General features: G+C 57.3%; 7 protein-coding genes across 7 annotated transcripts; 3 read left to right on the forward strand and 4 right to left on the reverse strand.

The window, feature by feature from the left end:
* Positions 1-269: 269 nt before the first annotated feature.
* Positions 270-1,697, reverse strand: BCV69DRAFT_244761 (Rcd1-domain-containing protein; the record flags this gene model as incomplete). Its single annotated transcript, XM_025490127.1, has 4 exons — positions 270-329; positions 416-494; positions 577-973; positions 1,064-1,697. The coding sequence occupies 4 exons, from the start codon at positions 1,695-1,697 to the stop codon at positions 270-272; spliced, it is 1,170 nt and encodes a 389-aa protein (XP_025349873.1).
* A 327-nt stretch (positions 1,698-2,024) lies between these two features.
* On the forward strand, positions 2,025-4,404 carry BCV69DRAFT_280318 (hypothetical protein). The gene has a single exon (XM_025491569.1). It carries the CDS (start codon positions 2,128-2,130, stop codon positions 4,222-4,224), a length of 2,097 nt encoding a protein of 698 aa, XP_025349874.1. The 5' UTR covers positions 2,025-2,127; the 3' UTR covers positions 4,225-4,404.
* BCV69DRAFT_280319 (HIT-like protein) lies at positions 3,925-5,506 on the reverse strand. Its single transcript, XM_025491570.1, has 3 exons — positions 5,005-5,506; positions 4,676-4,914; positions 3,925-4,593 (listed from the first exon to the last, which is right to left on the reverse strand). The coding sequence occupies exons 1-3, from the start codon at positions 5,129-5,131 to the stop codon at positions 4,378-4,380; spliced, it is 582 nt and encodes a 193-aa protein (XP_025349875.1). The 5' UTR covers positions 5,132-5,506; the 3' UTR covers positions 3,925-4,377.
* A 354-nt stretch (positions 5,507-5,860) lies between these two features.
* Positions 5,861-7,828, forward strand: BCV69DRAFT_244645 (hypothetical protein; the record flags this gene model as incomplete). Its single annotated transcript, XM_025490122.1, has 3 exons — positions 5,861-6,592; positions 6,650-7,416; positions 7,687-7,828. The coding sequence occupies 3 exons, from the start codon at positions 5,861-5,863 to the stop codon at positions 7,826-7,828; spliced, it is 1,641 nt and encodes a 546-aa protein (XP_025349876.1).
* A 12-nt stretch (positions 7,829-7,840) lies between these two features.
* BCV69DRAFT_280321 (purine phosphorylase) lies at positions 7,841-9,159 on the reverse strand. Its single transcript, XM_025491571.1, has 3 exons — positions 9,020-9,159; positions 8,582-8,940; positions 7,841-8,497 (listed from the first exon to the last, which is right to left on the reverse strand). The coding sequence occupies exons 1-3, from the start codon at positions 9,122-9,124 to the stop codon at positions 8,020-8,022; spliced, it is 942 nt and encodes a 313-aa protein (XP_025349877.1). The 5' UTR covers positions 9,125-9,159; the 3' UTR covers positions 7,841-8,019.
* Positions 9,160-9,376: 217 nt separating this feature from the next.
* Positions 9,377-12,189, forward strand: BCV69DRAFT_280322 (hypothetical protein). Its single transcript, XM_025491572.1, has 2 exons — positions 9,377-9,964; positions 10,058-12,189. Exons 1-2 carry the CDS (start codon positions 9,563-9,565, stop codon positions 12,041-12,043), a joined length of 2,388 nt encoding a protein of 795 aa, XP_025349878.1. The 5' UTR covers positions 9,377-9,562; the 3' UTR covers positions 12,044-12,189.
* A 573-nt stretch (positions 12,190-12,762) lies between these two features.
* Positions 12,763-18,942, reverse strand: BCV69DRAFT_296699 (hypothetical protein; the record flags this gene model as incomplete). The annotated part of the gene is made up of 1 exon (XM_025494035.1): positions 12,763-18,942. The coding sequence occupies one exon, from the start codon at positions 18,940-18,942 to the stop codon at positions 12,763-12,765; it is 6,180 nt and encodes a 2,059-aa protein (XP_025349879.1).
* Positions 18,943-19,805: the final 863 nt, after the last annotated feature.

A 19,805-nucleotide genomic window follows, 5' to 3' on the forward strand; every position in this document is an offset into this window, starting at 1 on the left:
GACAAGGGGCCTGTCTGGAAAAAGGGACTCATGTGCATGCGTGGAAGGTTGAGCAATAGGGGGAGAGGGGAGAAATTCGCCACCTTGCACCTCCGCTATCAGTTTGTTGAGGACATAGAGTAAGCCCCAGGGCGGATCCGGATATCAATACTCGAAGCCCACCGTTGTTCCGTTCCGTTCGCTGTTTTGGTCAAGCGCATCATGCTCAGGGTACGCTACGGCCGTGTGACAGTGGTTCGCCCGAGGGTACTACGTACAGACCGGCTCGACTACGACTCTACTCGATCGGAAAGATTGAGCAGGAGAGTAGCCAAGCAACGCTTCGTAATCTGAAACGAAGCAAAGCAGGTGGTGCAAGGACAGCGAGATGAGCGGCGGCGTCACTAATCAAAGAAAGGCCTTCCACTGCACTCACATGGTCGTTCTTGAGCAACTGGCTGAACGTTGCGTCCCGCAAAGGTGCAGGAAGACACGCTCGCAATGCTTCTCGAGCTCTGCATGAATGTCAAATGGAACGGATCAGAAAATGAAGCGCGGGCTTGCGAGCAGGCAGCTCTTTGCTCGTGGGTGGCTCACCTAGGGTTATCGCTCAGTCTAAGGTAGCACCTGACAACGTGCTTCAACAGCCTAACCGCTCCGGTCTCCTCGATGCCGCTGACCATGTTGGACAGGACCGTGCCGACAGCATAGAACCGCTCGTATGTCTGACAGACATATGCAAGGCCAACATCGTCGAGGAGGATCTTCTGTACAATGAAGATGGCGACGGTCTTGCTCAACTCAGAACCAGTCTCCATGATGCGTAGACAGAGGGGAATGATCTCCGTGGACAAAAGGAAGGTGATGACCTGCGAGTTGTCCGATTGCTTGACGAGAGCTCCGATGACTCCAAGCGAAGTCAGTCTGAGGTACTCGAATGGCCGAGTCTTGGACGTTGTGTTGAGGAACGGGTATAGGAATAGTGGAATGTGGGCTGTGAAGCAGAGCAGCACGGAAATTACAGCAGAGGTAGATGGCTGTCAGTAAGGCTCACCGGCCAAAACGCTGCTACCTGACCGCTTACCTTGCAGGAAAAGAGACCTAGTCTCTTGATGGCTTGCTACACATTGCAGCAAGGCCAGTGCATTGCAGACTCTATTGCTAGCATGGGCGGTGAGAGCAGGCGGGCTGAGGAGTGGGTATACTGCGATGATTTCCTGCAACAGACTGCTCATTACGCCAAAGGAGTGCCACAGGACCAGCGCCAAGTCCTCGTACTGTTCCCGCTTCTTGCTCAGCTCTAGCAGCGCCGTCTCCCTGCGTGCTTCCGACCCATCCTTCTGTGCCGAGGTGGAAGCGGGATCTGGGCGTTGACAGAGCTGGGAGATGAGATGGTAGACGGACAGAGCAGTAGTGGGTGTACCTCCTGGCCCGGTGCCCGCTGGGATGGCTGGACCAGAGGTAGGAGGTGGGCCGGCAGAGGAGAGGAGAGATGAAGCTTGAGGTGCGGATAAATCTAGATTGGGGTGAGCATTGCTGCTGCCTAGCTGGGGAGTGCTGGCACCATCGGCGTTCTGCGAGAGATGAAAGGAAGGATGATGTTGATGCTGGGAGTGATGAGGGTGGCCTTGCTGCTGCTGTAGCGGCTGGGTTTGTTGTGGGTGAACGACGCCTCTGGAGGCCAGCTGTGAAGCCTGACCCAGAGACGCTGCGTCCATGAGAAGGAGGGACTGGGATGCAGACGCCGCTTGCTCGTTAGATGGTCCCAGGTGGGTAAGAGGTAGTGAGCTCAGAGAAGCTTCTGAAAGGTTCTTGTGGATCGCCTTGAAGTCTCGACTGCCTGGTGTGGGCGAGGATGGCTGGAGGGCAGATGGGTGATGGTAGCACCGTCAGAGCAGAGGTGAGCCAAGTGAGTGCAAGTATCGCCGCCGCCTCTCGCCTCTAAGCGGAACGGGGCTTGGCTGGGCGTCTGCCTCGCGCGGTGCGGCCTGGCGAGGATGGAGTGTCTGCGTCGGCCAGATTTGCCTCTCACCCGAGAAGCAACCCTCCGAGTGGAGAAGGTAAAGAAGATCAACCGCCGACGATCCTCGACAGAAGAGACAAGGCGGGAAGCAGAGTCACTCAGGACTCTCAAGGCAACAGAGGATCATGGCCACGGCGCCATCTTCCCAACCCATCCTGCCTTCATCCCACCTGCCCTCTTCGCCCCATCATCCACATCCTTCCGATACCAAACCACCCTCCCCCTCCCCCTCTACTGCCGGGCCCTCTCGCGCTGGCTCTCAGCAAGCCCCCAATGGCGACAACCACCAGCAGATAACATCTTCATCTTCCACATCCTCTTCTCGCACCTCGGGTCTCCCTGCCCCTCTTCCCATCTCTCGGCCGCAAAATGGACCCCCTCCTGCACCACACCGATCTGCACGCGCTACAAAGTCGGGCTCCCTGCCCCCACCTCCGCCTCCTCCCCCCTTCCTAGGCGGGCCTATCCCTATTCACTCGGAGACGCCTCTCTTCGCACCTCTCATCAGAGACCAAGAGGCTGTACTGAACCCTGACTACCGGACGCCCTTTCGGGACGCCCGTGACGTCGTAGCGCGTCTACTGCCATACCACGTCTGGCAGGTTCCGCAGGATGTCATTGACCTCGCGAAAGGACTCAATCAGCGGACGCAGGGCAAGGGAAAGCAGAAAGCAATAGAGAATTCAGCAAGAGATGGGGCAGACCAGGCGAGTGGACTGGAATCTCCAGCATTGAGGAAGCGCAAGCGGTCTGGAACGCGCTCGGACGGATGGATGTCAGACATCACCCGTGTTCCTCGGATGGAGAAGGCGGGCCAGAGCAGCATGGCTGCCTTCGATCGGATAGAAGGATTGGACTTTCCCCGCTTGCAGGATATAGAGGCCATCATACCTCGCTTCGAGAGCATTCGGTCTGCCGTGAGAAGGGTGCGGCATAGAGTGACAGGAGGTGAAAAGGCTACCTCACCAGATCCTGCGGATGAGCTGGCCGAGCCAGCACCTGCGTACTTTTCAAAGGAGGCCCATCTCCAGCTATTGCGTCTCTCCTGCGCAGAAGACCAGAGCGAGCTAGACGAGACGCTAGAGAAGCTCAGACAGGCTCGGACAGACCTTCTCACAGAGTATGGTCAGCAGTGGCTGGCAGAGCTCGACCAGATCGCTCCAGGCCTCAATCCTCCCGCACAGTCGTCTACTGCTTCGCCAGCCCCACCTTCGGCAAAGCAAGCGGCTTCAAGCCCCGTGGCCGCCAAGGAAAGTTCGAGTGGGATGCAGTCATGGCCAACCACGAACCGTGGCGCGAGCCCTGAGCGGCCCAGTAAAAGAGCCACCTCGCCAAATAACAAACGGCAAGGCATGTCCCCTGCGACTCCTGCTGGCGGACCAGGATCTCGGGGACCATATCGCAAGAAGGTACCCCCCGCCCAACAGCAGCAGCAGCAGCAGCAAGAAGAGCAGCAGGAGCACAAGCAGCCACCACCACCGATATCAAAGTCAACTCAACAACAACAGCAAACGCCGGCGACGCCTTCGGGAGGTGTGCATGCTCCGCCTCGCACATCCCAAGGCCCAGCTTCTGTTGCGGCTGCTGCCGTGCCAGCACCAGCTCGGGCCCCACCTCCACCGCCTCCTCTACAACCACCAATCCGGATCATTTTGCCCCTGAGCCTGATCGGCAAGCTCACCTCGGTCGGCATTGCTCCCCTACCTGCGCCTCATCTGCAACCAGCCATCGAAGCTCACAAGCGACGTGCGGCGGCAGCAGCAGCGAGCGGCTCTGCTGTCCCTACTCTGGGCGATTCGAGCAAGGCGGAGGCCGGAGAGTGGACGACTGCACCCTGCGAGCCCGACCCGAATCAGACAGAGGCGGCTATCCTGCTTGGTATCACAGAGGCCGAGGCGCCCGGAGGAAAGGGCGAATGGCATCAATTGGTGCACCTGAGCTTGGTTTTGGGTAGGTTGGACTCGAACCAATTGACTGCTCTGGCTGAAGTAGTGGCAATGGTGCAGACGCAGGGCGGTGGGACGGGTATACAGAGCAGCATCAACGGTACAGCGGGGGCCAATGGCGTTGTCAACGGGGCGGCTGGTGCAGGAGCACCGCCGCCGCCTCTCCCATCTCAAATAGCTCCGCCTGCAGCTGCTCCTGAACAATCACTAGAGGTCACTGAAGCCACTGCTCCAATGACAGCTTCACCCTCTACAGAGCAGGTGGAGCAGAAGTGAGCGGCATGGTCTGTTCAGCATATTGAGAGGGCTGTTGGGCTGCTCGTTGGTATTGGCAATTCCTCTCGCTGGATGAATCCATTGCTCCTTCACTCGCCCCTCGATGTCACCTGTACTACATATCCTTGTTATACAATCTTATCCCATTAGAGGCTAAAGTCTAAAGTCTACATCCTTGAATACCTTTCTGAGCCAGTCGGCTTCTGCCTTCATCTCCTCTCTGCTACGTGGGCGACGGTCTTCGTCGGCGTCTGGCTTGATGCTTCTTGTTTGCGAAGTTGAGTGCGAATCCAAGGCTGCTGCTGCTGCTGCGTGCTTGGTTTGAAGAGCGGAGAGATTGAAGCCAAAGGACTCTAGGCGGTCGTAGATCTGAGGCAGACAGTGCAGCCGAGAAGCAGGCAAGGGGGAAGTCAGTAATCTACCTCTCAAGTAAAGGTGGGGCTCCACTCACCTCATCAGATCCCGCATACTCATCCCCCCTTTTCCGGGGCAAGACATGCACGTGCAAATGCGCAACGCTCTGTCCCGCCTCCTTGCCGTCCTGAATGGCAACATTGGAGCTGCTCGCGCCCGTCACCTCTTCCAGACGGGAGGTGACGAGCTGGACTGCTCGGAAGAAGGGGGCCAGGGAGGCGGTGGGGAGGAGGGAGAGGCGGGTAATGCTCGGAGAGGGAGGGATGAGGAGGACGTCTGGGGGGTATCACGAGGGGTAGAAAGTAGGGGGGACGACCACGTCAGCGAGCGGAACGAGTGAGCAGCCTTGTGCGGCGTGAGTCTCACGGAAGGGTACGATGGGCTTGAGGTTCACGATGCCCACCACATGTTCCGTACGCAGGAAGACCTGATCGGTCACATCGAATTGTGCAAAGTGAACATTGTCACTGCCCCCGGAGGGAGTAGTAACCATCGCCCTTGAGCTGCTGCGAGGGACAGCTGCAGTACGTCTGCCGGCTGTATCAATGCCGCTGCTGATGACTGGTCTGCGAACTCGATGGGCCAATGCACCACCTCCCAGTCTTTGGAACATACGGACCCTCAAGTGCGGAAGTGTGGAAGGGACAGCCTGAAGGAGTGGAAATCGGAACGGCAGGAAGGTTTGCCCCCTTGGATCAGATGCGAGATGCGAGATGACTGAAAGTGCGGGGAACGGATCGGGAGTGGCAGAAGTTCGCACTCCGCTGCACCCTTCCGCCGCTCACTCATGGGCTGTTTTTGACCACCTCGAGGAAGATGTCCACCCCAGAGTGGGTAAGGTTCCACGCTCTGTGAATGCTTGTGAGCTAGGCTGGCTTCTTCTGAGTGGAGACACTGAGCCGCCGGCGAAGCGGGGCAGCTGCCATCTGTCCTGGGTACAGTGCTGCACTTGAACTCTTTGCCATGCGGTCATGTGTCGCTCTGCGTCATCGGTGATTTGGTAACACAGACACACAGACCACGTCCCGACGACTCTTGTAATCCTTAGGCGATCCATACACGGGAAGAATGCGACGCTTCAGGAAGGTTGAGGACGGGGAAAAAGGCCGCAAAAGTGGCGCTGGATATTGCGGGGTCCTACTTATTCATATCCATAAGATCTTCTTCACTTCTTTTTGCGAGTCCTGTCAGAGGCGTCAGGATCCCTACTGCTTTTTCCAGAATGACGCTATCACCCGTCAGCGCTGTGGTGTCGCTACTGTCGACGCCCTGCTACGATTTGCTCCCTCCCTTCATCAAGCCCTTCTTTGTCTCGCACGCTTTCATTCCCAATCCTGCCTCAAAGTCCATCCCGCTAGGAGGAGCTCTCACGCCGCCCTTGACCTACTTTCTGGCGTTGTTCCTCCTCTCTAGTCCAGCTCCAAGCTTACCGACCAAGGTGCTCAGAGACGTGCTGGCGTTCATCTCGGGGGTCACATTCTTCCTGCTGCCCTATCGGTATTACGTCCCCGGCAGCGCTATTTTCACCTATCAGCTCGGCTTGATAGGATGCTTCGGCTCAGCCAGAGTCATCGACATCTTCTTCCTCTCTCGTCCGCGAGTCCCAAAGCGGATCCAAATTCCACAGAAGGGGGCGACTTCAGAAGGGACGATCGAAGGCTACCTGCGCAAGCCAGAGCTGGGACATGAAGAGGCGTCGCTCAATGAGACGGAGCGGGATGGACGCGTTTACCCCCATACGGACAATCTAGCTTGGAAGACTAGCCCGGTCCCCACCTCCTTCTTTGGCAGAATATGGTGGTCGGTGGACTTGATGATCTCCATGAGGGGTATCGGCTGGGACTTTGCCTCGGCAGACGTACGCCACGATATCAGTCCATGGCAACCTCCCAGCCGTCGCCAGCTCAAGCGCGCAGCATCGATGATCTTCCCAGCCTTTGCAGTATCGGTCATAGTCTCCCGCCTGCTAGTGGGGGCCTACCTGCCATATACTGCACTGACGGGAAGAGAGATGCACGAGTCGCAAGCCGACTTGCAGACGCGACCATCGATCATCGACATCCCGATGGCGCTACGACCCGTGATGGTTCTGGCTACGGGCATCGCACTCTACACCCTTTTCGATTGTGGCTACACCGTCGCATCTGCTGTCCTCCTACCGCTGCTCAGGACCTCTGCAAATCTGACAGACGTAAGTCTACACAATGTAGATTTCTTCCCACTGCTCAACCCACTCAAGCTCACGGAGATTTGCTCCGTGAGGTCCTTCTGGTCAAAGGCATGGCACAGGCTCTTTCATCGAGCCTGGCTCGTCTTTGGCATCTTGCCAGTGCAGAACCTCGCACTGTACTTTTTCCCAAAGGACAATGCCAAGATCCTTTCCCCCGCATCGCACCCGGACCCTGGCAGGCTGTTGCCTAAGGGTACGCACGACTGGGCGAAAGTCTTGGGAGCGTTTGCTGCTAGTGGACTCGTGCACGGTATCAGCGAGCGAGCCGCTTTGGGGGGTCGTATCGCTTTGCCTGCAAATAACCTTTGGCTTAAGGCCGGCTGGGGGACCACGCATCGCGGTGCACCCGATCTGGCCTCTACAGCGGGCCTTGCTGGCAGGGAAGAGCTGGGCGGGAAGCTGAGCGTGACAAGACTGGTGCCGCCTTTCAGTGGTGGCGGCGAGGCGACCTTCTTTGTGCTGAACGGAGTGGCTGTGTTAGTAGAAGGCGCATTCAATCTCTGGATCAGGAAGCAGAGGAAGCGCAAGGCAGAGGCGAAGAGGCAGAAGTTGCTCAGCGAGCAGCTGCAGAAAGCCTCCAACGACGGGCAGACGGCGGCATCGAGCTCAGCTCTGTCTACAGGAGCTGTCTCTCGAGGAGTCGTCACACGTCATCAGCAGCGTCTGTCAGCTGAGGAGAGCAATGCAGACGACGCCTCTTCGGACGGCACTGCCACTCCTTCCGGAGGCACTATCAAGCGCTCCGGTTCTCCTCCGCTCAACGAGGGCCAGAGTGCCTCTGTCACTCCATCTGACCAACAGAGACAGCTTGGGCTGAGCGACGAGGAGCTCGAACGTCCCTACGATCGATATGTGGGATTGGCATGGGCGGTGGTGGTGCTATTGTGGAGTGGAGAGGCATTTGTCGAGGGGTGGATCAAGAGTGGAATCATGGCAGAATTGACCTTTGCGCCGCACTGAACATTGTAGAGACCGAGGTGATCTGTATTGCCTCCAAACATACTGTAACAACCAACGAGCTCCTTTTGCATTCTTTATTATTGTATCAGTCACATTCTGATTAGCGCGTAACGGATCACGCTGGCTCAAGCTCTAGTATTGATCAAGTCTATAGTCCGGCACCAAAACCCTACACGACACTGTCCTTCTACTCATTGGCCATACCACTCCAGTACAAACTTGATGTTGTCTTGGATCTTCTGGGCCACAAATTCGGGCTTGGTCATGATGGCCATCTTCATCGACCCCTCCAGTCCGGAGATGCCTCCTGCCTTTCCCTTTCTGCTCTCGAGAAGAGGCTGCAGCTTGTCCAGCAGGGTGAGGCAGACCTCGTTCGAGGCAGCCACATTCTGACTGAGCGAAGCCATGACTTCGGCGACGTCCACGGGTCCCGAGGTGTCCCTCCATGAGTCATAGTCGGTCGAAGTTGCAACGGTCACGTATCCGATCTCGGCCTCGCGAGCAAGCTTGGCCTCGGGCAGGACGGACATGTTGATGATGTCTCCCCCGAGCTGCCTGTATGCTAATGACTCGGCGCGGGTGGAGAATTGGGGACCTTCCATGCACACGAGCGTCTTGTTGGCGTGAACTTGTACATCGGGGAAGGAGGAGGTGAGAACATCCTTGATCCTGACAGTGGTAGAGTACAACGGCGGACAAGGTGAGTGAGCTCAGCCGGAGCAAGGATGGAGAGTCTCATCATGTGCTACTCACGTTTCTGCAACGAATTTGCGCACCTCCTCATCGTACGGCTGTCCAAAGCCAGCATGGGCAACGATCCCTTCCTCCTCACCTGCACCAAAGAAGCTGGCTCTCCTGATGCCCTTTGTACGATCAAAGACTTGGTCCGGTACAACAAAGTCCTTTGGTCTGACCTCTTCTCTGAGTGATCCGACGGCGGTGAATGCGACGATGAACCTCACGCCAATGTACTTGAGGGCGGCGATGTTGGCCAGGTTGGGCACGATGGAGGGAGAGTGCTGATGGTGGTGACCGTGTCGGGCGAGGAAGGCAACGTGGACTCCATTTGGGGTCTGAGAGATAGTGATAGGGGATGAAGGTGATCCCCAAGGCTATTAGAAGAACAGAGGTGAGAGAAGAAGAGGCTGTCAGCCATGTTGCATTCTCTGTCCGTCATTGCGTTGGTCTCACCGTCTTGACGTCGATCTGCTCGATGACCTTGAGCCCTTGGAGCTTGTAGAGACCAGAGCCGCCGATGACGCCGATGATTGGCGAGGACGAAGCAGATGTAGCCATGATCTTCGCGTGTATCAGTCTTGGCGATCGAAGCGAGACGTTGCGTGGTAAGCTTTGGAGCATGTACAATATCCTCGCAGAGCAGAGCGGGAAGAACGTCGGCTGCTCTTCGGGTGAAACGTGCAGAAGTCGAAGCACGGAAGTGGCTGTCGGAGTTGCAATTCCCACTCTCGGCTGAGACAAGGCGAGATGATGTGGAAGGCGGGGCAAAGCGGCAGAGGCTCACACGCGGGGCAGCAGCAACCACGGCCACACTCACACCCCTCAGCACCACCGCCATCATACCAAGGCGGATACTGCCCCTCACACGAAGAAGCTGCCAGGAGCATATACTCACAACACGCTAGACATCAGCTACTACAGCACCCACAACATTCTCTGCTCCGACTCGCGCGCTTCCTCTCCCAGAGACCCACCTCCCATGCCCACCCTTTCACCATGATCGGCGCACCACCCTCGCCAATTATCAATCCGCCACCCTCCAACCCCTCCTCCCTCGTGTCTGCCAGTCCAAGGTCACCTCGCATGACTCTTCCGCCTATGGACAGGACATCGTCCACTTCATCGGCAGTCAGCTCAGCGTCTACCTCTCAAGTCACCGTACACCTCATCTCTCAATTCACCTATCCACAAGGCACCCCTGGCAGCCCGGACGAGGACCGCACGCCCCCTTCTGTCATCCGGGCCAAGCGCACTCATACTATCGTCAAGATCAAGAATGCTGTGCATACCAATTGGCCTGGAAGACCAAAGGTAGAAGGCATAAGGCTCATCCACTCTGGTAGGGTGCTCCTGGATCATGAGACGGTGGGGCAGGTGGTAGCAGAGGGACAGAGCGAGGTGAGTTGCTATCGCATGGGCCGTCCTTCTGGAGGCAGTCTCATAAGTCAAGAACTCATCACTGAACCGACTTTACCCACCGATCTTCTCCAGGCGCATCTGCATCTTGTAGTACGGCCTGATGCCTGGCTCGATCTGGACATGGCGCCCCTCACCCCAACCGGCCCTCGGTCAGGCCGTACGACCCCACTGCCTCCCCAGTCGGCTCCTTCCGGCTCTTCCGCAAGACTACGCCCCCGGACCGACCCTCTAGAGGGCTCTTCCTACTTCCTCTTGCCATCGGAGGCGACGGTCGCATCTTCATCGTCCGCCTCGCTTCCCCCTTCGCCGGCAGTAACGACGATGCGGCCTCATGATGTCCTACAGATGGACTCGCTCCCCCGTGTTCTGTCTATGAGCTACGCTCTCTACTATCAGCGGTATGAAATACTCTATAAAGCCTTCGAAGGGCAGCCGGCCATAGATGATCAAGCGGATTTCCAGCGGCTCTACGAATCTCTTGGCCTGCTCAATGCAGGGGCAAAACAAGCACTTTCAGCGGTTGAGAGGCAGGTCTTTGGCTGGTCTCCCTGGCGTGACGAAGCCCATTCCGAACCTGAAAGTCTGGAGCCGCTCCTTCGAGAATGTTGCCAACGACTGGATGAGCTTCGTCTGATGTTGGAGCAGGTGGAATTGGCTAGGCATGAAAACAGTGGGAATGCTGGAGTCACTGAAGATCAGGACGTCCCACTTCGGCCGACACCAACTACCGCACCGGTACCACCAGTCGCACAAGCAGCACCACACAATGCAGCAGCAGTAGGTGGGCATCGAGCAGCAGCTCGAGCTCCTATCCCGCTCCCGACACCGCTAGAGCTCTTTACCATGTTTCTGCCGACAGCTTTCCTGGCGATGAAGCTCGCTATCCTCCTGTACATATTCACCCGGGGAGCTTCAAACAGGAAGAAGTGGGGCATGTACACTGTGGCCTACCTGTGGATCGCATTCGAGATGGTGAGAGCATGGCGTAGAAGGAACCGAAGGCTGAGAAGTGCAGCTCGGAGAGCGGCAAGACATGCTGCTGCCGCCTCTGGGGAGGGAGGCCAGCCCGGGGGCCGACGCGAGTCGAGATCAGGCAGGCATCGAGGTTCTTCCCGAGCAGGCCAAGCTACCCCATCTAGTCACAGTACTGGTACTGGTGTCCCTGTTGCCCCCCGCCGGCTTACCGTCAACTCCCCAGCTCAACCACGCTTCTGGCTGCAGAGGATTGCCTTTCTCGGCATGGAAGAGGAAGACCTGGAGCTCGGCTTCCGTCCCAGCTCCTCGCAGGCTCATCTTTGGCTCGTGCGCGTCGCCCGAGAGCGTGCTGCTGCTGCCAACCAGAGAGCCGTCGGTGCAGGAGCTTTCCGCCGTCGTCTGCTTGCCAGACTGGACCTCTCCAAGCTTTTCAACGACGTCACATTCCCCATTGTCTTGTACCTCGCTACGCTCATCCCCGAAGTGGAAGAGCTGAGGACGGAAGAGGTGAGGAAGAGGGAGAGGCTCATCCGAAAGTGGTGGACGGACAAGGGGGCAGGGTGGGTCGAGGAGAAGAGGAAGGAGAAGGCAGATTTGCAAGAGAAGCAGGAGCAAGTCGGCAAGGAGGGAGAGGTGGAAGGGGAAAGCTCCGGTACGGGCCAGCATCAGCGCGACTCGACGCAAGCTCCAGCAGAGCTGCCCCGTCTCCTCAAGCATCCCTATGTGCTCCGTCTGCTCGCCCTTAAGCCCTCGCACGACGGGTACGTTGAGCCAATCGACCCTTCTGCCACCCTCTCCACGGCGGCACTCGGAGGTCGCATCGATATCCAGGAGGAACTCGATGCGCAGCGCGCAATGCAGAGGAGGGGCGGAGCTGATCTCGACGCCGACGCAGATGCTGACGGTGACGGTGACGCTGACGTCCTTGACGAGGGTGGGAACGCTGCTGCCCCTGGAGGTGGTGGGCAGGCAGGCGGAGCAGGAGGAGCAGGAGGAGCAGGAGGGGATGAAGGTCCTGATAGTGAAGAGACGGAAGAGGAGGCTGCTGCCGGAGGTGCGGAAGACGATTTTGGCTTCTTCTAGCTAAGACTTGAGATATGAGCGATGGAGAAATGAAAAAGGGACCTTTGTGTGCTCTCTTGTTCTTGTTCATAGATACTCATACTACACTCATCGTGACTTTGTTCGTTCCTTCATCCAATACAATACAATCCCATCTAAAGTCATACAACAATACTACAAAGACGTTTCGTTGTGTCGATTGGCAAATTTGCTGAGCAGGTTATTGGCATGAAATTGAAAAGAACGACAAAACGGCAGTTGGCATAGCAGATGACCAGAGAGGACCGAAGGTGTTACCTCTTGCAAGGGCTAGGGTGGGGGGAGGGGGTGGGGGGAGGGGGGGAGAAAGCATTAAGGGTGGGGCTTCCTAGCATAAAGGGAGGCAGAAGAGGGGGGTGTCATATAACAAGAACAGGGAAAGGAAAAAGGGGAAAGTGCGAAAAGAGGGACATTGCTACGATACACATTGGTCGAGTCGGGTCGAGTCTGATCTGGTGGAGACGAGTGGGGTGGAGGTGAGGTGAGAGGGATGCGATGCAGAAAAGTAGAGTAGCACAGGGTGCGTGGTGGTCGAGTGGTGAAATGAGGTGAGGTGAAGAGAAGTGGGAAGAGGAACGAGGAATGACATCTACAGGATCACGTCGTGTTGCGCGGATGCGATGGAGAAGGTAGCCTAGTAGTGCGAGGGAGGAGTAGAGATCCTAAGAGCTCCTCGTGACCATCTGCACATCTCCTTGGTTCTACTTCTGTGAAGGTTGCGTCAAGAGCTTGAGCACCGACGAGAGGACCTTTAGACTGAGTGGTCTCGTCATAAACCCGTCCGCTCCACAGGCAAAGGCCTTCCTCTTATCCTCTGCCGAGCTACGCCCTGTGAGACAAAGGATCTTAACGCGAGGTTGAGGTGCCGAGGGTCGCCTTGAGGCACCGCTGCCCTTGGTGGCCTTTTCCCTCCTCTCTGCCTCCTTCTGTCGAATGGCCAATGTAGCCTGGAAGCCGTCGAGGACGGGCATTGTCAGGTCAAGAATGATGACGTCAAGAGCGGGCGTTGTGCGTTCAAAGAGCTCCACGCACTCGGCGCCATTCGAGGCAGAGCTGAAGTCTACGTCCAGCTTACCCAAGAAGGCAGCGAGGATTTTGATATTGATCTTGTTGTCGTCGACACCCATGACGCGGAGCTTGCGGGTGCCTGGGACATGGGCTGGACTAATGGCACCATCTACGGTGCCGATGGCGCTGCGTAGGACATGACCATCGCTGCCTTCGATGGGTACCAAGGCACCAGGTGTGATGGGCGTCAGAGGAATCGTGGCCTGCTTGGGCGAGGGATCCTCAAGAGGCACTGCCGAAGCCGTTGAGCCCGGACCTGCTTTCTTCTCAGCCTCGGCACCGCTACCTTGTTGAGACATGGAAAAGTAGTCGGAGGCGTTGAGATCTCTCCAGATAGAGGGCGACAAGGTGACGTGATTTTCCAGCCTGGGCTCGGCGTGGAAGGTGATCGATCGCGGAGGCATCAGGGGGCGCGAACCCGGCGAGGCCTTCATCTGTGGGCGCTTGCTAGCGATCAAAGCCTCAGCACTGGCTCGCCTTGCCGCCTCGTCCTCGACACGAATACCCTCCACACCTTGCTGAGCAGCTCGACTTGAGCCATCGACCAATCTTCTGGCTGACGGTGGACCGTCCCTCGTCCGATGACGGACGACGTGGTCTTCCGTCGAATGCCGTCGCACAAGACCAGTATTGACCAGGTCAATGAGAGCTGGTGAGATGTGAGGAGCATCACTCTTCAGAGGCGAGAGGGGAGCCCTCGAGCTCCCAGTTCGAGGCGTTTCATCTTCTTCGCCTGCAGCGACTTCGCGCCAAGGAGTCGGAAGCGCTGGAGCAAGATTGCTTGGGGTATTGGCAGTCTCTGTGCCCACGCCCTGGTCCTCCCTGTCTTCACTGCTCGGCAGAGCGAAGTAACTGTCAGATCCTTCCATGTCGAGACGGACAGCAGGCGAAGGAGCAGGCGATGGTAGAGGCGTAGATGGGGCAGTCTGGGTCTCCTCCACGGGGTCTCCCGTGTCAATCCTGTCCAGGCACTGTAGACAGAAGTCGACCAAGGCTTCAAGCTTGGCGGGTCCAGCAGGCTTGAAAAGCATGCGAGCAATTCCGCCCGCAGCGTGATATGCCTCGCAGGCTTCTGTCACATCTGTGTCACCGCGGGAACCTGTGAGCAAGATGACCGGAGGCAAATGTCGGCCGCGACGCTTGCTCCTAATGTCCTCGAGGAGTCCAGCGTCTTCGTTCAGAATGACAATGTCGCCGCTGTAGGCATTCTCCGGCCCCTCTTTGCAGGCCGCAAAGTACCACCAGCCCTCGAAATAGTTCCGCAGGACTTGCTTGAGATCCGTCTGACCCTTGGTGTCTTCGAAACCAGCAAAGGACACACGCTTTGACTGCTTGAGGTTCAAAGAAGGCTGGTAGACAGCCCCTTCGATGTCGTCAGGCGCGGCAACGGCCATCTCGCAAGTGATGCGCATCTCTGTTCCTTGACCGACAGTGCTCCAGACATCGATTTTCCCATTGATGGAAGGCGACTGCACGATACTGTTGACAATCGAGAGACCCAATCCTGTACCAGGGCCCAACTCGTTCTCCTGAGTAAAGGGATGGAAGAGCTGCTGCTCCAGGAAGGCCTTCGAGATTCCACGTCCAGTGTCGGTAACGCTAAGCTCTACTACCACATGAGTTGCAGTGCTCTGAACCTCCCTCAGCGATACGTGAACGAATCCGGTGGGCGTAAACTTGAGTGAGTTGCCAATGAGGTTCATCAGCACCCTACGAATACCACCAGCGTCACAGTTGACCAGCCAGCCTGAACGCCGCAACGAAACATCGATGATGGTTTCGACGTCGCCGGTCTTCATCTTCTTCCCTTTGGCGCCCTGAGCTCCACCAGCTTTTTCTTCATTCTCAGAGTCGTGAGCGCCTGTAGGACTGCTGCCCGCAGTGCCACTGCCATAGGCACTGCCGATACCGGCGGACTGCTGGCTCTCGAGTCTCCTGGCCATCTGTCCGATCCAGCTGCTTTCGCAGACCTCTTGCACCAGTTTGACGAGGTCACAGGGCGTAAGAGAATGGACAGCATTGCCCTTGACGCGAGCTCCACCGCTTAGCTTGGTGAAGTCCAGGACGTGGTTGACAAGCTCGAGCAGACTCTTTCCACAGGCTTCGACCGTCTCAAGGTAGCTACCCTGAGTGCTGTTCAACTTGGTGTCAGTGAGCAATTCAGCGGAAGCCAGGATACCATGCAGAGGCGTCCTGAGCTCGTGAGAGATATTGGAGATGAAGTGGCTCTTTGCCTGGTCGGCGAGCATGATGTCCTTCTTTAGCACAGCGCTGAGGATGATTGTACCCATCGAGCGGATGTACTGCAGTGCAGAGACCTGAAGGTCTTCGAGAGCAGGCCCTTTACGACTGAGCGCGGAGTAGACGCACATCAGAGCGAAGGGCTGCTTATTGAGACCGAAGATTGGCACGAGGACGAGGTTGCTGACGTTGGGAGGCAAAAGATGTCGGAAGATCTGAGGAATCACCGGATAGAAGTGACCGAGTCGATGCTTGCGGAGGAATTCGGCGACGCGAATGTGGTGCGACAAGGGCACAGGATCCTCGCGGCTAGCAGGCGCCGAGCTGTCTTCGTCGGCTCCCAAGACTGCCATGGCAGGGACGAGCTGCGAATGGATGGACTCCTCTGCCAACGCACCCGAAGAGTTGATGGTCTGAATCGAAGTCGGGTCGTCAAAGCTGGCATAGGGAGTCACGTCTGGAGCCGAGATCGGGCTCGGGTAGAAGATCTTACTGCCGCCTGGCCCGACAGAGCCATTGCCGTTGTTGATTGGAGAGTCGATGATCTCAAAGTGAGAGAGGTCAAAGACGACGGAGCCCGAGGCTTGGAGCGCTTCGCGCATCGCCTTCGCGGCCGAGACGTACAGGTCTGAGAGCCCGTGTGCATTTTCGCTTCCATTATCGTCATCGGCGGCGTTCGTCTCCATCTCAAGACAATTGCGGGCGAATACCTCGATAGACGTCTGCATACGATGTCGCAAGGTGAGATGAATGTTGTCTCGCGCAAGCTCCATCTCCCGCATGACAACGGCGGCGAATTCTTTTAGTGTATGTCGCTGTTTGTCAGTGAACTCTTCTCTCGGCTTAGTATCGACGAGACACAAGCTTCCGAGATTGAATCCGTCGGCTGTCCGAAGAGGTGCACCAGCATAGAAGCGCATGAAAGGGCTGCCGACTACGAGAGGGTTGCCCATGAACCTCCAGTCCTTGGTTGTATCCATGACTACGAGAGGTTCATCGCTGTCTTGTAGGATCGCATGAGCACAGAACGAACAGTGTCTTGAGCCTGCGATCTTCTGAAGGTGCTCGTGTGAAATACCTTGCCCACCAAGGGCTGTCTGAAGATACTGCGAATTGGTACCCACAAGACTGATTAAGACCACTTCCGCGTTGAACACCAGGCGAACAAGATGACCGACTCGATCAAAATGAGGGTTGCCTATAGATCCTGCAGAGCCATATCGATTCAGTGCCTGGCGTCGCTCAGCCTCATTAGGTGGGATGATAGCGGGAAGGTACCCATGCTCGATGTAGAAGTTCTCGGCCTGCTTTCCAGCTTCCAGGTACAGCTCATTCGAATCTGATGCACCCTTCTTACCTTTTTGCTTGTGCGTTACGATCATCATCGGCGACGAATCCTTGGTAACCGAGCGCGACTTTGCATTGGCCGCTTCGGATGGAGCCACCGACTGCATACTCGAAGTGCGTACTGCAGAGCGAGGCGAGGCTGAACCATCTTGCAGCTCTTGGCTGTCTTCCGATGCCGGAGCTAGCGTCTGCTTCGAAGCAAGTGGAGATTTCGGCGCAAGGGGCTGCGATGCAGCGATCGCCCGCTCACCTGGGTCTGAAACGTAGCTTTTCATGTGGATATTGATCGGCTTCACTGTCGCTAGAGGGTCTTCTCCAGAATCCGATCCTTTGAGCACACTAGCGCGACGAGCAGCTCGACGCAGACCTGCAACGGTCCCATTCTCCCCTGCTTGGCCGATCCAGAAAGGTGCCTCGTTCGGTATAGGTGCAGGCGCCTCTGTACCACTCTGAGGATTGATCCGCCATTCGGATAGGAATCCCTCGGGTGCTGACTGCCACACCGCGGGAGTAGTACCTTCACCCCATCTGTAGTCCTGTAGCTGGACAGGAGTCGGTCCTGGTCGCAGATGCGGTGCATCTTGTATGCGAGCAGGGAATGGCGTCGCAGCGGATGCCACAGCTCCGACTCCGTCGGTCGCTTGAGCATCATCGGATTTCGCTCGCTCGTTTGCCGCCAGAGGTACGTCCTTACTTTGTCGCTCGATTGTGCTCGTGTTGTTACGGCCCTTGAACTCTGGTGCAGGCTGCTCGCAAGCATCTGTCATGGTCCCAACGTGGTGCGCAGAGCGCCAGACGGACTCATCAAAGCGAGGCTTTTGACCAAGACCTGTGGATGGAAGTGACAAATCCGGTGCACTCCGGGGTGATGACTGCATCTCTTCGGCAAGCTCTGCCGACGTGTCGGCCATTTCATTCCCTGTAGACGGATCAGAGTCAGGTGAGACGTACGAAGCGAGCCGTGTGCTCTTCGCAGGAGTGGACTTAGTACCGGGCTTGGCCGCAGACGACTCAGAACTTTGTTCCATTGCTTGACGCCGGCGGAAGACGTCGTCGGTTACTTCCTCCGTGCCGGCCGATCTGAACAGAGCAGGGTTGATGTATGTAGTGGGCCTGCCACCAAAGTCAGCTGGAGAGAAAGGGATGCTGCCTCGCCTCCGCGCCGCCTCCAGAGCAGTATAGAGTGAGGGCAGCGGAACCTTGACGCCTTCAGCCGGCGTTGGGGCTACCACCTGCTCGCTTAAACCTTGAACATCGTAGCTCAAGGAAGGGCGCCGGCTGCCGCCGATTGAGGGTTCTGGGGTGATGTATCCATCACTCGCGCCAGCTTCCTCAGAGGTTGATGCTGGGTACGCGATACGGGTCGAGATGCCAGGTACCACGCTTGATTGGCCCGGAGGCTTCGGCTCCTTGGACGGATTCCACTTGCCTAGAGCATACGCGTGAATGAAGTTTGCCCAATCGAGATTTGGAGCAGCGTCCATCAGCCCGCTGTTGGATGGTGAGGAGCTGCGAGGTGTAGGCATGGTAGGCAATTCCTCGAGAGAGGCCCCCGACATCGGTCCGCCGAATGGTCCTGTCTGGGACCATGTCCCAGTAGCGTCCTCGCCATCTCCTTGCCCGACGCCGTCATCATCTTCATTGTCTCCGTAATCATCATCATCATCATCATCATCTCCCAAACTCTTAGTAGATATACGCCGTCCAGAGCTGGAATGCCGTGATGAACCACTACCGCGCTTGACCGTGCTGGGTCTCCTACCCGATACGGCATTTGCTCCACCATTTTCTTCATCCGTACTGCCCTGCTCGCTGTGATCGCGTGAGACAGCCACGGAAGCAAAATTCCTCCAACCGCCCCTCCGAACGGCTGGGCCAAAATGGACCTTGGTGGCAGTGGACTCTGAATCGGGCGTGGCAGACTGCAAAGAGCTCTTGGCCGATGCCTCGGACATTACACTGCTTTGACTGCCGACCTTTGTGGAGCTGGCGGTGTGAGAAGAGGACGATGCTACGGGAGCCTCGGACGGGTATGGTAGAGATGGTCTCCGTAGATCGGCAGATCCGCGGAGTGCAGCAGACGACGACGATGGAGAGGCGTTGGAGGATGAAGAAGCCACCTGTGCCACAGAGGAGGACGAGGCTGATCTTGCGTCAGGCCCACGGTCGTCGCGAGGTATGCTGTCCGACCTGACAGACCCCTGGTTGGGCCTGGGCTGAGACATCCTGCTCAGAGGAAGCAGTGGATGACCAGGAGAGCGCGTCTATCACCCTCTATACGTCTACTTTTCCAGTGGTGGTGGGGGGGGGGAGGGGGGTGGGTAGCCGCACTCTAGACGCGAGAGTAATCCAAGAGGAGGTGGGCGCAAGACAAGCCAAGGAAGGTAGAGGCGGCGGGCGTCGGTGGCTTTCGCGGGGCCGTAAGCTAAGTCGGCCGTTGCGAAGCGCTGACGAAGGTCTGGCGCTGACGGACGACGAGGATGAGGATGTAAAGGCTGAGCTTGCTTTGAGTAGCTCCTGAACGAGGATACGAGAGAGAGAGGTGTGTGTGTGTGTGTGAAGGAGAAGGATAGCAGCGGCAGCCAAGGAGCAGTCGCTGAACCTCTCCGTGCACTCGCAGCGAGTGTATGCTACGCCGAAGGAGAGGCGATGTGCAGGTGTGCGTGAAGCCAAGTAGAGGGAGGGAGGGGGGCTTTGGCCCTGGCGTGCGTGGTGGTGTGCCTCTGGGGGGCGGCGGGCTGACGATTTAGTTCCTTTCGGCCTTTGCTCGAGAATGAGTCCGAGGAGGCGTGGCTGAATTCAAAGTCAGTGGCAAGGGGGAGTTGCCACGCACGAGGGGCGCTTTGCTGTTGCTCTTGGTTAGATAGACGAGCTGCGTGGTGAAATGAAGTCGTTGTAAAAGTGGAAGAAGTCAAGGGCGATACGGAAAAGGAACGAGGCAGCAACAAGTGGTACGACTCTTCCGTCTAGGCTGGGGAGAGATGGGATGACAATAGACCGGCAGCCAAGCAAGCAGCGTCCGTCCAGCCAGCCAGGCGCGCACCACAGCAAGACGTCGCAGGGCAGAGGCTGCCTCCACGCGCCTCAG

This window comes from Pseudomicrostroma glucosiphilum (assembly GCF_003144135.1).
Source record: "Pseudomicrostroma glucosiphilum strain MCA 4718 unplaced genomic scaffold BCV69scaffold_2, whole genome shotgun sequence".
Taxonomy (NCBI): Eukaryota; Fungi; Basidiomycota; class Exobasidiomycetes; order Microstromatales; family Microstromataceae; genus Microstroma; species Microstroma glucosiphilum.

Bases quoted from the DNA above. Each gene is read 5' to 3' on its own strand.
- BCV69DRAFT_280322 (XM_025491572.1), top strand. From the start codon at position 9,563: ATGATCGGCGCACCACCCTCGCCAATTATCAATCCGCCACCCTCCAAC. The intron at 9,965-10,057 runs GTGAGTTGCTAT...GATCTTCTCCAG, and splicing joins TAGCAGAGGGACAGAGCGAG to GCGCATCTGCATCTTGTAGT.
- BCV69DRAFT_280319 (XM_025491570.1), bottom strand. From the start codon at position 5,131: ATGGTTACTACTCCCTCCGGGGGCAGTGACAATGTTCACTTTGCACAA. The intron at 4,915-5,004 runs GTGAGACTCACG...GATACCCCCCAG, and splicing joins CAAGCCCATCGTACCCTTCC to ACGTCCTCCTCATCCCTCCC. The intron at 4,594-4,675 runs GTGAGTGGAGCC...TGTCTGCCTCAG, and splicing joins AGTATGCGGGATCTGATGAG to ATCTACGACCGCCTAGAGTC.
- BCV69DRAFT_280321 (XM_025491571.1), bottom strand. From the start codon at position 9,124: ATGGCTACATCTGCTTCGTCCTCGCCAATCATCGGCGTCATCGGCGGC. The intron at 8,941-9,019 runs GTGAGACCAACG...TTCTTCTAATAG, and splicing joins AGCAGATCGACGTCAAGACG to CCTTGGGGATCACCTTCATC. The intron at 8,498-8,581 runs GTGAGTAGCACA...TACCACTGTCAG, and splicing joins CGCAAATTCGTTGCAGAAAC to GATCAAGGATGTTCTCACCT.
- BCV69DRAFT_280318 (XM_025491569.1), top strand. From the start codon at position 2,128: ATGGCCACGGCGCCATCTTCCCAACCCATCCTGCCTTCATCCCACCTG.